This window comes from Cyprinus carpio, chromosome B13, assembly GCF_018340385.1.
Source record: "Cyprinus carpio isolate SPL01 chromosome B13, ASM1834038v1, whole genome shotgun sequence".
Taxonomy (NCBI): domain Eukaryota; kingdom Metazoa; phylum Chordata; class Actinopteri; order Cypriniformes; family Cyprinidae; genus Cyprinus; species Cyprinus carpio.
Genome location: NC_056609.1, coordinates 28,343,627 through 28,362,517, shown reverse-complemented (window position 1 = coordinate 28,362,517; position 18,891 = coordinate 28,343,627). Strand labels below are relative to the sequence as shown.

Genomic DNA, 18,891 nt, shown 5'->3' with positions numbered 1-18,891 from the left:
GTGTTTCAAATCAAGTCCCAGACGTCCACAGAGGAAGACGAGCTGTTTAGGGTTACAGAAAGTCAGATTTGGGCTACAAACATTAGATTAAGCTGAGTAAAAACACACTGTCCGGGAGAAACCCATCACTGTGCCAGAATGAGAGCATCACAAGATCATGTGATTTATACATGATACGGTTGTCATGGCAGCGGCCTAGATCACGCTAAGACAACGGCGCGGCGAGCAAGAGGAAGAAGATGACTGAGGCCAAGAATAAATACTCATCAAAGTTTCAGATCATGAAGGAATAAAAAGGAAAAAAAATAACAATAAATTATTTGAATTCATTTAAATTATTGTAATTAATTATTATTTGGTTATCTTATTATCTGCATATTATTTTCAACATTCAAAATATTTTACAGATAAAACATTGTCTCACATTTCACTGCTGGTTATATATGCTCTAAAAAATCTTGAATCTTAATAAAACGTAAGTCACATTTGCCACTACAAAAAATGCTGTTACAATGGCAAAAAAATAAAAAATAATAATAAAAAAATATTTTAAATTAAATAATTATAATAATTTTCAATATTTTTTTTTATTTTTAAGATTATATTGAACCTTGAAAATATTTTACAGTTAAAACATTGTCTAAATAAAACATGAGTTGCATTTGTCTGTACAAAAGGTGCTGTTACAATGCCAGAAAAATAATATATAATATAATAAATATATATATTTTTGATTATTTAATTATTTACAGATCTTTTTATAGGTAAATTACAAATAAAAGTCTCAGATCTGAAAGGAAAGAGTAAAAAAATATATATTTTTAATTATTACAGTTGTTTAATTAATTAATTTATTATATTATTATCTGCATATTATATATTAAATATTTTACATTATTATTATTAATTAATTAATTAATTTATTTATTATTTGCATCTTATCTAGAACTTCAATTTTGAGAGAAAATTATAAATCTGATATGGTTACAACTACTAGCTTCTCTTCAATCAATCAATCAATCAATCAATCAAATAATTTTTCCTTTTCTTATTTTTTTTACATTTTTATATTATGGATAAAAGGATCTGCTAAAATAGATAAGTAATAAATAAGTAATAGTGATGCCACCATTAAAATAAAATATATATTAAAGTAGTAAAAACGGCAAAAGCACAATTATTAAATTACTAAAACTTAACATTTAATTAAAATGAAAACTGAAAATATAAAAATAAAGGTAAATTCAAAATATGAATAAACACTATTCTATTAATACTATTAAATAAATAGTATATATAATACTAGAAAAACACTTTTTAAGAACAACTACACTGTTTCTGCAGGAAGTTTTCAAAGTCTGAAACACAGGAACAATAATTCTTCCAGCAGTTCAGCTAAAACATGGCACAAAAAAAAGCAACAGCAAGGTCAAGGGTTTGATGCATGGAGTAATAACAAATGTGTTCCTTGAATGCACAATCAAAGAGTCTGACAAAAGTGTGAATGTAATAAATTGATGAAAAAGGTTGAAAGAGAGAGCTGCAGTGTTTTGAGTGGCACCCACCTCAGTCAATGAAATCTCAGTAGATCAGCAGGTGCTTTATACAGTCCTGGCCTTCACAACCAGCAGTTTCACTTCCTTTAGTGCCAGCCATAGGGAACTGTGCATTTGTTCAGCAGTCGATGTGAACGACGAGCCACATCCTGCTTCACACACACACACACACACACACACACACACACACACACACACACACACACACACACACAGCAGCTTCCTGTCACTGGCCGCACCAGCTGGAGTTCACTGATAGCCACCGCAGCCTCACACACAGCTCAACACTGCCACATCAACTCACAGTCAGGCATAAAGCACTAACTGATCTGTTGTCTTCATATTTTACATTTGATTACAGGTTTTGGCGGATCAGCTGATATGTGCATCGGGGCCTCAAACAAGAGCTGAATTTAAAAGGAAGGCATTTCCCATATGGCATAAAAAGGCCAAAATATATTTTAAATATATGCTAAATATGTGTTGTAAAAAGTGAAACTCAATGAAATATGTTTGTGAAAATGAAAATATATTTAGTTTCAACTTTCATATACCAAAATATATTTCAAAAGGTATTTCGGAGGCAAGAAAATCAATTTAAAAAATCGTTAAAATCTTAACAATATATATTAAAAATAAATTAAACACAAAAAAAAACATACATATATATATATATAGAGAGAGAGACACACAGTAATATATTATTATAATATAAAGATTATAATTATATTGTAATATATAAATATAAAAAAAAAGAGAGAGAGAGAGAGAGCGAGAGAGAGAGATATTTTTAAATATACATACACACACACACACACACACACACACACACATATATTTACATACACACACACACACACACACACACACACACACACACACACACATATATATAATATATTGGTTAAAAAAATACATTTACATAAATATATTTTGAAAAATATTTTACCAAATATATTTTGGTCCATGTTTGCATGTTCTGAAACATATTCAAATATATATTTGATAATATACATATTTTTGCTGTATGGCTTGCATTTTCTGCCCCATATTCAAGGAGCACTTAAAAACTCGGATATAATAACTCTGAAATCTAAAAGGACTAACTTGTTAAAAATCAGGTTCAATATAATCAGCTTTTCTATAAGTTACATGCAGAGTTTCTATCTGACTATGACTGAATATGACAAACAATGACTAATGCAACCAGTAGAATAGACTTCCGTCTGATGAGGACAAAATAACAATGCAGGCTTGGAGACCTGAGGCTGAACTCTTTCACTTGTGCCAGTAAGAACCCACCCTAGAAAGCACATACATATAGGCAAAAATAAGATGTTTTTAGTTTGACACAGAATAGATTCATTTGAATTGTTAAGCTGTTGCAATATAGTGTTCTGCATCGACCTCTAGCGGTCAAACTCTAGAACAACATGTCAATTTACCAGCTCATCCAAACCTGCATTATTGTTGATTTAATATATTGAAACAATACAAAATGTTAATAACCACAAAAAATAAATAAATAAATAAATAAAATAAATAAATAAAATAAAATAAAAACGGTTTTTGGAACTGTTGCTTTTTATACTCATATATTATGTATTAAAGGGACAGGTATGAAACATTAAAAAATGCCAAAAAAAAAAAACACCTACAAAAATATTGTATGCATAAAAATGCATATTTTTTTTATTATATTAATACACATAAAAATGGAAAATTTCATTGTGTCATTGAAAATATTTACCATATATTAATAGACTAATTAATAATATTATTTATCTTGTTTATTGTGTTATTATGCCTCAGAATCAAATAATAAAATGGATCATTACAAGATCCTCATCAGATACGTTTATTTATTTATTTATTCTGGTTGCGTTGAACTTGCATTCTAAATTAAAACAAACCCAAGCCAAACATTTCGTTCTGTGCCTTAAATACATATGTAATTCATATTTATGGTTTAATTTTGTGATTGTAAGGAACCATCACCTGCTGCACAAATGAGGCCACACACTGCTGCCACATTAATATTTAATCATTTATGAATAATATAATTACCATTAGCAATCTGCAATTTCCTTTCTCACACAAAGGTTGCGCAAAAATAACAACTGAAGAACTGGCCGCCTGTAATGGATGTGAATTAGAACTGAATTGACCACAAAATGGAATTTGAATCTGCATGACATTACTAATCTGCAATTTAAAAAAAAATCAATGAAGGTAATGCATTCTAGGAAATAAAGTTCCATCTTGATCCACAAAAATGAGTTGATTAAATATGCTAAAACACATAAACTAAATATAAATCTATGATTTCTTTGCATTCATTGCAGTCAAATTGCAATTCTGCATCCTGCTTGCAACCTCAAATCAAATCATATTCAAATTCAGGGGTTGAAGTGGAATTTTAAATGCATCATCTATTCAGTTTCGATTGATGCACAAGCCTGTCTGCTGTAGTAAAGACACAAAAATCTTTTCTTTCACTGAGCGTCAAGCGCAGCAGCAAGCATGTTTACAAAAGACACATCTGAATTCAACTCAGTGATATTTCCATGTCAAGAAATGCCACATTTCAAGGTGAGGGATGTGTGCACTAAAAACATGCTTCATATTGTGCAAACAATATGTTAAACAGCATTGTATCACACTAGTACTGTTTGGCTATTCATCCAAAAGCTGCAACCAAATGCCAGGAGGTCTCATGATACTAAATGACAAATGGAAACAACAATACAGTTTATATACAGTTACAGAGTTACACAGATGCAGTTCCATTTGATGTCATGTCACGTCTTTAGGCTCTTACAACACTTTGTCATCTGAGAGTGATGAAATGAGAAAACTGATGAAAGTGTCTTCATTAGTAAGAACCTTGCGTCACAAGTGATGCAGAAATCAAAGGCATCAACATGTTTTTCTCTCTCTTATTTGACATACAGTCCTTCTGCGTGCTTTGCCAGCTGAGGTACATTAAATGAAATCACTGTTTGATTCATGCTAATGATAGAGTGCCTGTGTGTCTCATTCAGAAACTCTGTGTCAGCATTCAGCTTCAGGGTTCCCACTCTTTTTCAGAGATCATTTTCCAGGACTTTTCCAGGACATTTCAAATTTCATCTAAGGATCACATATTCACAGCCTAAAGTAATATATTCCTCTCTCCTCTCTTACAATTTATGGCTATAACCCAACTATAAAATCAGAAATGCACCAAATACACACACACACACACACACACACACACACACACACACACACACACACACACACACACGTCTGGTTCACTATCCTGCTATAGAATCTCCTAAGACATAATGGTTTTTATACTGTACAAACTGTATATTCTATCCCCCTACACTATCACAGAAAACTTTTGACATTTTTACATTTTCAAAAAAACTGTTAGTATGTTAGTAAGCTGCTTCTTGCTCACTCTAGAGAACCAGTTTAGACTCAGTACTGTGTTCAGCTGGGATTTTGATGAATCTAAGGCAATACGAATCTTAACCATACTCATATTACATTACATTTATCCAAAGCGACTTACAGTGCATTCATGCTATAATTGTTTTTTTTTTTACCAGTATGTATATTATGCAAATATACCTACATATTCTGCCTGTGGCTAAAATATTAATTGCTAAAAAATTGTAGTATCACTGATATACTGTCATAGTTTTCATTAATATTTTGAATTATAGTTTAGTCAATTTAATTTTAGATGATTTTAGTAATTTTATTATTTTGTCAATTTAATAGTTTTTCTAATAAAATTTCTTTTTTTATTATTTTATACATTGTTTTCAATTTTAAATTCCAAATTAAAGTATACATTATATATATATATATATATATATATATATATATATATATATATATATATATATATATATATAGATAGATAGATAGATATATATAGATAGATAGATAGATAGATAGATAGATTTAGATACAGATATAGAGATAGATGGAGGTTAAACTAAATAAATTTTACATTACTTCAATATTTTTGTTTATATTTTGAATTCGATTTGATTTTAATAATTTTATTTTCTGTTTTCAATTTAATTTTAGGTAGTATTAATAAGGTGTTTTTCATTTTTAATCTTTTTAATCTTTATTTTTATTAGTTGTAGTTATTTTAGTTATAAATTATATATATATATATATATATATATATATATATATATATATATATATATATATATATATATATTATATATATATATATATATATATATATATATATAAAACATTTTATTTCTTTTAACTTTTATGTTATTTGTAGTAACAACAATTTTTTTATGGTTTTAATTTTTAGTTGACTATAATAAACCTGATATAAGTGTTATGTTTGTATGTTTTATTCACGTATTCATGTTGAAATCATGCAGACCAGGGCTGTGTTTCATCATAAGCCTAAGTAGATTGTTAACCATCGGTACTAATAGTTTCTACTTGGCTTAAAATGCTTTTGGGAAATGCAACCCAGCTTAAGAACAACACTGTTCTTCTTTGTCTTATCAGACAAATGACCTTCCATCCAGCTGCAATTTATTAAAATGAAACAAAAGCATACTTGACGTCAAATTCATGCCACTGTTTTGGACAAAAATGGTCCAAACCTTCAGCAAAAATCTGAGTTCTATGTCCTGTGGATCTTAAGGTAATTCTGATATAGACCGTACAAAAAAAAACTTTAATTATTTCAGTTCATAAAGCAGATGTGACCGTGACCCACAAAACCAGTCATAAAGGCAATTTTTCAATTTTCCATTGATGTATGGTTTGTTAGGAGGACAATATTTGGCTGAGATACAACTGTTTGAAAATCTGGAATCTGAGGGTGCAAAAAAATCTAAATACTGAGAAAATCACCTTTAAAGTTGTCCAAATGAATTCTTAGCAATGCATATTACTAATCAAAAATTAAGTTTTGATATATTTACGGTAGGAAATTTACAAGATATCTTCAAGATACATGATCTTTACTTAATATCCTAATGATTTTTGGCATAAAAGAAAAATCGATAATTTTGACCCCTAAAATGTATTTTTGGCTATTGCTACAAATATACCCCAGAGACTCAAAACTGCTTTTGTGCTCCAGGGACACATATATACAATATTAAAAGTATAAAAGATCTTCAAAACCTATTATTTTAAATAGACTTTGTAAATGATTGAAAAATATAGATGTTTTAAATGCACATATAAATACATTCTTGTACATATGAATGTATTTTGGACATGTACCATGCTGTTAGGTTTCTTTATGTGTACACTGGCTTCACTGTATCATAGGATTAATTGATGTACCATGGTATTACCATAGTATTCTAAACTGTTTCAGAGAATACTACGGGATTACCATGGTACTTTTTGTAAGGGGAAATGTACTGTGATTGGTGGAGTGCAGCACCATGTGGGTGTGTGTGTGTGTTAGTGTGTGTGTGAGTGTGTGCGTAAGTGTGTGTAAGTGTGTGTGTGTTAGTGTGTGTGTTAGTGTGTGAGTGTGTGTGTGTGTGTGTTAGTGTGTATGTTAGTGTGTGTGTGTGTGTGTGTGTGTGTGAGTGTGTGTAAGTGTGTGTGTGTGTATTAGTGTGTGTATGTGTGTGTGTGTGAGTGTGTGTGTGTGTGTGTGTGTGTGTGTGTGTGTGTTGTGTTAGTGGTGTACGAGTGTGTGTGTAAGTGTCTTTTATTTACATCTTGTGTGTGTGTGTAAATGGCTCCTCCTGCCACTGAAAACCGAGATCGGAGCTCCTGGACAGTAAAAGCGCTTCCCCGGAGCACAGACCGAGCAGATTCTCAGTGCAATGCACTTTAGGCTTTTATTTACATCTCCCGAGCTCAGCGCAGTGTAAGGATCCGGAGGAAGGGGCTGCAGCGGCGTGTGTTTACACCAGAAACCCTTCAAATGAACTCCGTCAGAGCGACGAACCGCAGACCCCGGCGAGTGTCGAGGCCGCGCCCGGTGCCGCCTGACAGAAACAACGCAGAAAGAGTTTGGAATACCTATCCTAGAAAGAGGTGAATATATCCCTAACAGACACCAACCCGGGCTTGATTCGCATCAGTCCGTCTTCTTTCAGAAGCCCTGTGTAGATTCCAACAGCATTCGTGTTGTGATGAAGCATTTTGAGGTTATTTGTGTTGATGTGCATTCGCTAGGAAACACCGAGGCTTCAGATCCCCCCGCAGGCCGCGCTTTGTTTAACTGGGCTTGATATGCTCTCCTGTCTACTATAAACCCCGTTTAACGTGATATTTTGGACTACTACAATCCAGAACGAACTAGTCGTGATTTTAAATGCGTCGTGAGTCTAAACGGTGCCAGCGACGATGAGACATTCGTGAGAAATGGCAGCGTTTTTGATGGTTAGCATCTGCTGTTAGCAGCACAACAGCTAACGTTAAGCCAACCAAATATAGCACACAAAACCCATTAAACATCACTGTCACGACCCTTAATCAGTAGATTATGTATTAAACTCCCAATTTAGGCCATTCGCAGTGATTACATTTAAGAAAACAGAGCCAGAAGTATCGTGGAGTTGCTATGTGTAAATACTATGGTATTTTTGATATACCTGTGTATATTTAGTGCTACGTGAATATAATATATCTCGGCACCATTACTATAAACCCAATCCCCAATGATTTCGGTGTGTACCATAGTAATAATGTTCCTTAGATGTACCACAGTAGTATGTAATGTACAAAGAAGGTGTCTAATGATAACACAATGGCACTTTGAGTTATTCCATTGTATTTAAGTTCATGCAATGCAACATTTCCTAATGTCTAAAAACCATGGCAGCGGCATGATGCTTTTTGTAAGTGAGACTTTTCCCAATGGCATCGCCAAATACCATGGTATTTTTGAGTGTCATATAAATACCTTAATATTTATTAAACATGCCATAATATTACCGTACGATACCATCACAGAGCTATGATTGCATTACAATACTTAATTTATAGGAGTTAAATCAAAGTACTACACTACAGTCAGGTTTTGTTTTAAAAATATTTACTATGGTAATTAATTTTTGGACAAGTGTCAAGGTTTTACCATGGTGCACTTAAAAGTAAACTATGAGTACCATGCACTTACAAAGAAAAGTACTGTGACAGTACCGTAGTATACACATTGTATTCCAAGAACACTGTAGCAAATGTCCAAAAGCATGGTATTATTGGTATTATTTTGTTTGTTTTTCTTTGGTTTAATTGGTCAGCTGTGTTGGATGTCGTAAACTTGACGCGGTGACTGACTTGTTTATTGCTGTTGGGGGATGATTCGCTTGTTGATGAGTTGTAATGACTAGTTAGTTAACTGTTTTAAGTACCCAGCTGGGTTATGAACCCCTCTGATGCATATATGCATGTAGTCATTGACAGAATATAAAATCCCAATTACATAAAATTAACATCCAATTTGTCTCAAAGAACATCCAAATGCTCTCAAAACTCTCTCGAACCCCTACATGCACCTCTAGTTCTGTTGGCCATCCGGTCTAACAGCTACAAGAGTTTGGTACGCAGGTCTAACAGCAGCACAGCTTGTTTGGGATTCAGGCGGTCAGACGCGAGAGCTGGTTGTACTAACCACATCTTAACTTCTAATTAGAGTATAGTCATGGGACCAGAAAAAGAAAGACGAAATCAAAACACAGATACAGCACACAGATAAACGGCTTTGGGTATGTAAATGAATGGCTGCTGTCACCTTATGGGAATGTTGTGTAATCAAGGCCGTGAGACAGGTGTTGCATTGAAAACATGCAGGGGTTGAGTTGGACACAAGCTATTTTTTAGTTAGATGTGGAAGTCATTTCATGGAACAGATTGTTCTATACTAAGTTTTCCCATTTTTATCGAGTGTTTCTCTGCATTGGCTATTTACTCAACAAAATTCTACTAACAAAGTTAATTATTTAATATAATATGTAAAATAATAATAATAAAATGATAATAATAATAATAATAATTACAAAAAAATTATATTAAACAATAAATATTAGTATTGCTGTTGAATTAAAAAATAGTAAGACTTAAGCATTTCACTGTAATATTAAAATGCTAATATTTATGGCTGTCTTAATTGGTTGATTGTAAAATATTTAACCATAAAGTGTGTAAAAGAACACAGTGACACATTTAACTTTTAAACATATATATAAACACCTATATATTATATAATTTAAAAATCACAAGAAAATATATATAAAAATACATTTACATTTATAAAAATATAAAATTATTAAAATTTAAAAAATAATTTCTATTTAATTTATTATTATTATTATTATTATGCTGCAGCATTTTTGATTTTTTTAAATTTCTGAAACATGCAGTGCATATACTACTTGTGTAATTAGTTTGCAGCATTTTTGATTTTTTTAATAATTGCACTAAGCCATATTATGATTTGTTTTATTTCGATTCATTTTGGAGCCCTATATTGTTCTCTGTTTTCCTGTTTTCTCTGCATTGGCAGAATCTTCTAAAAAATGGTTGCAACACGTTGCATGATTTAATGTAGCTCAATATGTCCCATAATTCCCTTAAACCAAAACAAAAAAAAAAAACAATGAAATAATCAAAAAAACCTCTTTTAACTGCAGGTGCTTTTCAGCGCAGAATACTTCCTGGAAAACTTTAAAAGCTGAATTTACTGTTGTGATAATACTCCAGGATGGAGATATTCTTGTCAGAAGTGTTTATTGCATCATTGTCACATCTTTGGGGTTTGTGAGTAATGGCAATGATGCTACTGTAACTCTCATGAGGCGTGTTAAGGTGAGTCTCGCACATATTTTTATTTGGACGGCTCTGCTAAATAACCTCGAATGAATCCTTCTTACGAAAACTGGGTCAAAACTGCAAAGCTTTAAAACAGGATGGGCCAGAATCTTAAAAACAGAAAATACCAAAAACTGACAGAGAGATAATAGCAATTAACTGAAAGACAGGTTGGTCATCTTTTTTTTTTAGTGACAGCTAGGTTTGCAAACGAGTTCTTGCTTAAATTGAGGTGTAAAGTTCACACTGGGGGCTTGGTAACTACTAGCTAGATGTTTCTTCTATCTCCTGTTGGTCAGCTTTTGTGTTTCTACTATAGAAAGCAAGACCATGGGTTCGATTTCCAGGAAATGCATGAACCAATGAAATGTAAACCTTCACTGCAGTGTAAGTCACTTTAGATAAAAGCTTCCTCCAAATACACCAATGTAAATGTAGCTCAAACAGTGGTGGATGGTGCTTGCAACGCCAAGGTTATGGGCTCAATTCTCTCAGGGAATGCATGAAATGATAAAATATGAACCTTTAATGTATTGCAAGTTACTTTGGATAAAAGTGTCTGTCAAATGCATAAATGTAAATGTTGCTCAAAAAGTAGAACATGGTGCGTTGCTTGCAATGCCAAGGGTTCGATTCCCAAGGAATGCATGAACTGATAAAATGCAAACCTTCAATGCATTGCAGGTCACTTTGGATGAAAGTGTCTGTCAAATGCATAAACTGTAAGTGTAGCTCAAACAGTAGAGCATGGTGTGGTGCTTGCCAACGCCAAGGTCATGGGTTTGATTCCCAGGGAATGCCTGAACTAATAAAATGTAAACCTTTAATACTATGGATAAAAGCTTCTTCCAAATGCATGACTGTAAAAGTAGCTCAAACAGTAGAGCATGGTGCTTGCAACGCCAAAGACATGGGTTTGTTTCCATGGGAATGCATCAACTAATTAAATGTATAAATTAAATGCAATGCAGGTTGCTTTGGATAAATACAGAAATTTGCACAATGCATAAAATTAGAAATGTTTAAAATGATAAGATGTAAACCTTCAATGCAGTGTTGGACAAGTCACTTTGGATAAAAACAAAATTGCCAAATGCATGAACGTAAATCTGTTTATCAATAACTTTATTTTCCACTCAAACTGTTAATAATGCTGATGAACTGCTGCTGTAACGAACCAGTAAAGCTCCACTTTGTATCACAAGCTCCATTAAGTCAAATACCTTCAGCTGATACGATCTAAACCCCATTCAGCATCTATTCACGTGTGTCCTGTAGGGGGTCATTCACGTCTTTGAAGCTTAGCGGCTGTAATCTTAAAAGAATATTAATAAAAGGTGGGGCGATTAAGTATTGTAATTCAGACCTTACAGATTGTTTAAACGCTGTTCAGTGAAGCTTAACATGCTGTCAGGCGTTTTCCCAGCGTGAGTCTTTCTCAAGAAAATGGACTTTGATAGAAGCTCTTTTAGTCAGTAGGTAAAGTGTTAACAACAATACAACACTTTTTATTTATTTATCCCCTCCCTCCTTGTTGAGGAATAAATTTAAATAAATAAGAAAAAGTGTTGCTTAAATAGCTGAAAGCAACAAAATATTTTATTTAAAAAAAATCGATTCATTGTGTGTGTGTGTTGTATATATATATATATATATATATATATATATATATATATATATATATATATATATGTGTGTGTGTGTGTGTGTACTGATTATATACATAAGAATTATTTTTAATCCCGTTTAAGCTTTTTTTTCAGTTTATTTAAATTCGACATTTTGTTAACAACATTCATATACAAACATTTCTTATTCTGAATGTTACATGCACTCTCAGAAAAAAAGGTACAAAAGCTGTCACTGAGGTTTAGTACCTTTGCAAAACGGTACACTTTTGTACCTTTTAGTTGCTAATATGTACCTTTAGGTACAAAGTTGTGCCTTTTGAAAAGGTACCACCCCAGTGACAACATTTGTACCTTTTTTTTCCCGAGAGCGTGGGAATGATAAACAAATTATAGAATTTTTTATTTTTTTTTGTTACTTTTAGATGCTTTGTATGCTCGCTGCAGGACAGTGCTTTATATGTCACTTATCTAAATATCAGTAATTCTTAATCAATAATAACATTTGCACAGAATGAAAGCTCCTGAGTGTGGATGATGTTTGTTTGGCGACAGCATGCTGTCTGTTGTGTTGCACTAGTTGGTGGGACACAGTGTTTGTAGTGGTTACTGGACTAGTAGCCCTGGAGAGCCCCTGGTGCAACCAGAGCAACAGCGCTGCGTTTGCAGGATGTGTCTCATTCCCCGACGATCCTCGTGCAGAATGGCCTCCTTCTCACCTGAAGGTAAACCAGACGCACTACAGATTAGAATCCTTTATTAATCACATCCTCCCACAACGTGCTTCGTGTGATAAAGAGCGTGTCGTGTTACAGCGGAGCGTGTGTTTGGTGAAGTCCGGCGGTAATAGTGATGCTAATTTAAAATGTGCCGTTTAGATTTGTCTGTGACTTTCAACATTGGATGCCTTTGAGGGATCTTCTTGAATCACATGTATTTAAATCAGCGGTTTTACTAGTGGTGGATATTAATACCACTTTAGAAAATAGCCTTAAGCATCTACCTGAACCTGGGCTTTCAGTGCATTCAATTTTTACAAATAAATTAAAAAATACCTCCTCATCATCGTCTTTATGGTGTCTGTCCTGTTTATTACCGAACCACACTGCATGTATATTAGCTACAGATTTGAGATGTCAGACTGTTTTGCTAAATTTGAGCGAATCGCTTTGTATCTCGATCCTAACCTTTGTCCCTGACGCTCATCTCGGTGTGTTGAGTTACAAACATCATGCTGGATTTGTAAGCTGATAGCAGTGAACTTAAAAAAACAATGGTGCAAGGTTAGAAATGCATCATTGTGGCGATGTCATGTAAACCTGTGAGGTTGTTGTGGATTTTGGGCTGTATGTCAGGGATGTACAGTACAGACCAAAAGTTTGGAAACATTAATATTTTTAATGTTTTTGAAAGAAGTCTCCTCTGCTCATCAAGCCTGCATTTATTTGATCAAAAATACAGAAAAAAAATGTAATATTGTGATATATTATTCCACATTTAAAATAATTGTCTTTAAATTTATTATGCTTTAAATTATCATTTATTTCTGTGATGCAAAGCTGAATTTTTAGGATCATTATCACATGATCCTTTAGAAATCATTCTAATATGATGATTCATTATCAAAGTTGGAAACAGTTCTGCTGCTTAATATTTTTTCAGAACATGTGATACTTTTTTAGGATACTTTGAAGAATAAAAAGTAAAAAAAAAAGAAAAAGAAAAAAAAAAGAAGCTATGTTTTTAAAAATATAAATATATTTTGTAATAACAATATACACTACTGGTCAGTAATTTGGGGGTCAGTAATTTTTTTTTCTTTCTTTTTTTTTAAAATAAAATCAATACTTTTATTCAGCAAGGATGTGTTAAATTGATTAAAAAGTGATAGTAAAGAAAATATATTATTAGAATATATAGAATTTTAATTTTTTTTTTGTTAATAAATAAATTCATTTCTAATATAAACCTTTTATTCATCAAATATATTAGACAGCAGAACTGTTTCCAACACTCATAATAAATCAGAAAATATTAGAATGATTTCTAAATGATCATGTGATAGACTGGATGTTACATGTGACACTGAAGGCTGGAGTAATGATGCTGAAAAATTCAGCTTTGGCATCACAGTAATAAATTATTTTTTTTTTAAGTATATTCAAATAGAAAACTATTATTTTAAGTTGTAATAATATTTCACAATATTACTGTTTTTTTTCTGTATTTTTGATCAAATAAATGCAGGCTTGATGTGCAGAAGAGACTTCTTTCAAAAACATTAAAAAATAGTAATATTTTTCCAAACTTTTGACCTGTACTGTATGTAAAGTTATCTGGTTCCTGAAGGCTTTAGTTACTTTTGGCTGACCAATATCATGAACAAAACATCTCTTGAATGCAGTTTTACAGACCATGACTTTTGAATATGGGTAATGTCTTACATGCATGAGGTACTTTCACGCACACAGCTATTTCTATAAATTAAACCCATTTTTCATGTGTTGAGATGTCATTTAGCAGTTTATGACTTTTTTGAAAACCTCGTTAGTCTATTCATCCATTTGATTTGATTACTGTGAGATGTTTTGCTTCCAACAGCAGTTAGTTTCACTTTCAGTTCAGGCAAAACCTCATTTTGTGTGTTTCAAGAATTGAAGGAAGCATGAAGAGATGCCAAAAGCCTTCAGCAATGAGCTGTTTTGTTCATCTGGATGTGAGCCATATGGTGACGCTTCTGTTGCGCCTCTTCTTTCATCAATCTAGACAACACGGTGTTGAAATCAACCCTCTTTAATGTCTTCACTTGTTCCTGATATCATTGTGCACGACTGATCAGTGACCGTGTTACTCCATGTTCTCGAACATCTTTCATTTCAACATTATAAAATGATTGTTTTGTGTTACTCCATGTTCTCTTTTGATGCATTTAAGATATTCAGCTCAAATCTGTATTTCATATCCATTGAAATTCAGTTTAGTGCAGCTTCATTTGACTTAAATCTTACCAGATATGTGATATAAATGGAGAAATGCTGTCCTGTATGTGACCTCCATCAGATGGGGAGGGTTTCCTAGCAAATAACCATCCAGAATATCACTGCAATATTGTAGTGTTGCAAGTAAGTGTATTATCAGATGTGCCCTTTAGAGATCCCATCAATTACAGAAGCTTTTTCTCCTCAGCTGTTGGACAATTAAAGGATTAGTTCGCACAAAAATCTGCTTTTTCTTGCACCAAAATGTTTGACTTTCTAGCTTGTGTGGAACATTCAGATGTTTAGCAGAATGTTCATGTTGTGTTTTCTCGTGCAGTGAAAGTGAATGGTGACATGTCAGACTCTGAAAAGGACAATAATATACCATAATTAAATTATGTCCACACGACTTGTGCAATACATTACAAGGTGAGGAAAAAGACTAATTTTTTGGTCTGTTGTTCTTGTTTTAGATGTAGTAACCCAATTAATATTGAATAGTTATAATTATTTGCTTTTATTCAGAAATTAGTGTGGGTGTGTTTCAGTTTTCCTAAATATATTTATCTAGATTGTCACCTGCAAAGAGAAAGGAAAAACTGAAATGGGATATGACGACCCCTTTAAAACTTTATGGTTATAATTATTATTGTAGATATCATCCTTAATGTTCGGTTGCATTAGCAAGAATTAGGTATGTTTTCTTTTGACCATCAGCATAAAGTTTGGTAATCATTGCAGTTTTTTTTTTACATTTATTTTAAACTAAGAAAGCAGCACAAGTTGCCATTTAAGTGTGAAATACATCACATCTCTTTGAGCCTGTTATTTTAGTATCATTAAGATGCTATTATAGTTTTTTTTTATTAATATTTGAATTAGTGTATTTTTGATTTTATTAAAATTTTGTTAAAGTTTTAATAATATTGTTCTTTTTTAGTCATTTTTTTTAGTTAGTTAAAAATATATATATTTCTATAGTTTTATTAATTTTATTTCAGTTTTAATCATTGCAGGGTTTTTTTTTTTTTAAACCAAGAAGTTGCCATTTAAGTGTGAAATACATCCTCACATCTCTTTGAGCCTGTTATTTTAGTATCATTAAGATGCTATTATTGTTAGTTTTTTTAGTAATATTTGAATTAGTGTTATTTTTGATTTTCTGATTTTATTAAAAAAAATTTTTTAAGTTTTAATAATATTGTTCTTTTTTGTCATTTTTAAGTTAGTATATCTATATTTAATATAAATACTATATAGAAATATATATTATATATAGTTTTATTAATTTTATTCCAGTTTTAATCATTTTGGTATGTCAAGTTAAATTTAAAAAATTAGAAATATTGACTATAGACAACTACCTGAAATGAAATGAAATAAAATAGAAAATAAAATTGAATAAATCAATCAATAAATATTTAAATTATTATTTCAGTTAAAGTTGGTTTCAAGCAACAATTTTTTTAATCTTTTTTTTTTTTTTTTTTTTTTTGGTTAACTATATTAAGTTCAACAAAAAGAAAATTAGAAATGTTGGCTTGGCAACTACCTGGAATAAAATATAAATAAGTATAAAATTGTATATAAATTCTTTTAAAATAAAATAAACCCAAATAATCCTTTCAGTTTAAGTTTATTTCAAGTAACGATTGTTTTTTTTAATGGTTTTAGTTTTAGTTAACTATAATAATCCTGATTTGAGCCAGTCAGACCAGAAATATTTAGATCACCATATTTATTTTAGTATCTAGGCTAAAACCGCTTTGTGATGTCTACTGTTACAGTTTCTGAATGAACTCGGCTTTTATGTTCTATCAGCATCCTCTGAAACGAATCTAGTGTTTCTGGAGCTGCAGGAGTCTGGAGAGGAAACATGGTCTGTGTTTGGGCTGCGGCAGCGGGGCGGCTCCGTCTCGGGTTTCAGGCCTGTTTATCAAAGGGATGCCACAAGGCTAATTCACCCCGGATGGGTGTCACGGCCGACCCATTCACCCTCTGTCTCCTTTGACCCTGCGTCTCGGCGTCACCTGCTCCGTGTGCCGCAGCTGCCGAGGAGATCAGCCGTGTGTTTTTGGAGGAGGTCGCAGCCTCTCCGCTGTTTTCCTTCCCAGCTGATTCACTGCTGCCTGACGAGTGTGTCGGACGGTGCCTTGATGAGATTTCAATATGCCGTTAAACTCGGCAGTCCAAGTTGTTCCACCTTTTGCTGATCCGAGCGTTTATCCCGGGTTATCCAGTGTTCTTAATCTCTCATTTGGCCTGAATTATTGAAGTTGCTTGTTTGAGCTGACTTTCACTGACACTGTCGATGTCTGATTACAGGGAAAACCTGAGAGTTAAAACAATTATGCCAATATTGATTATGCATCCACCGTATGGTGATTTAGATGAGTTGAAGTACATTCTGGAGCGCTGAGGCAAGACCCTGGGAATTGGTTTAGTAGGGTACATGCTGTTTTTCATTATTTCTAATGACAAAGTCTTATGGCTGTGTCTGAACACAATTGGTTGAGGTTGTTCTTGATGTGTGGAACAGCCTTTTGGGATTTTGGACGTTTGTTTCCTTGCTGTATGTGATCACCGTGCTTGGCATTGTGTGGAAAGTTAGTTAAACATCAGTTTGCACACTTTTAAGTGCGAAAAGTATGTTGACAAGGCTATTTATTGGTTGAGAAAACGGAGAAAACTGATTCTCTGATGCATCATGATTCTCTCCTCATTGATTATGAAAACTTAATTTTATGTTGCAAAATTAATGTAAACATTCGGTTTTTAATAGTAATTTATAGAAAAAAAAAAGAAGTATTTTCAGATACTAAAAGCTCTTTTTGTTTGTGTTTCTTTGTTCCTCTTATTTAAATATGCTATTTAGTTCGTTATATCTTAACATTCCAAACTTTCCATTTATTTTTAATTATTAATAATAAAAAAAAATAAAAAAAAAAGTGCTTATAGAAGTAACTGAATAAAAATGCACAAATAAATTTGATATTGTAAATCAATAAACTCATTAATTGTTTTGATTTATTATTAATTTGTAATAATTTTTTTTAGTACTTATTTTATAAGTATTTAATAAAAATGCTCATTGTATATTCTCAATTGGTAAGCTCATTAATTGTTTTGATTTATTATTAATTTATAATTATCTTTAAAAAGTATTTATTATTATGCAATTTAATAAAAATGCACAAATACATTTAATATTCTAAGTCGGTTAACTCATTTATACAAAAAACAAACAAACAAACAAAAAAAAAAATAGATCAACTAATTGTTTTAGAATCAGATGGTGATTGATTTTGGAAATCGATCACGAGTTGCCTGAAGATTCCCACCTTTAATGCAGACTGACGTACATTGTGTTAAAAGCATTCACGGATATATACTTTTCAAATAGTATGTCACACATATTAACATTGAGTCTTGGAGGCTTTGTTATCTGGGATGCTCTTATCCTAATTTTGCATACTTTATAGAACATAAGTTCAGGCTTCTGTCCAGAAATGTCTGCAAATATTGTTCTGTTCATCAAAGAATAAAGTGCTGTTATGTGGATGAATTCTCACTTATCCGATGTGGCCTTTGGTGTTGATGTTAAATGTAAAGGTTTGCTTAATTACTATTTTTTTAGTTTTCTTAATGAGCTCTATATTTAACTTTTCTTTTTCAGATGAGGAAGTTCCTGCCGAGATGGTCGCAGAAGAATCTGGTCAAGGCGCTCAAAATAGTCCGTACCAACTTCGAAGAAAATCTCTGTTACCGAAGAGAACAGCTTGTCCGACAAAGACCAGCATGGAGGTGCGTAAATGCTGCTAAACACCAGATAAACACGTTAGGAAGTTTTAGATTCAGATTACATTAGATTTAGATTTAAACAGCAGCTTTAATGCAAAAGAAAGA

At 32.3% G+C, this 18,891-nt stretch overlaps 1 protein-coding gene across 1 annotated transcript; it reads left to right on the top strand.

Moving 5' to 3' along the window:
- Positions 1–7,287: 7,287 nt before the first annotated feature.
- LOC122139481 (F-box only protein 11-like) lies at positions 7,288–18,822 on the top strand. The gene is made up of 2 exons (XM_042737563.1): positions 7,288–7,576; positions 18,662–18,822. Exons 1-2 carry the CDS (start codon positions 7,489–7,491, stop codon positions 18,805–18,807), a joined length of 234 nt encoding a protein of 77 aa, XP_042593497.1. The 5' UTR covers positions 7,288–7,488; the 3' UTR covers positions 18,808–18,822.
- Positions 18,823–18,891: the final 69 nt, after the last annotated feature.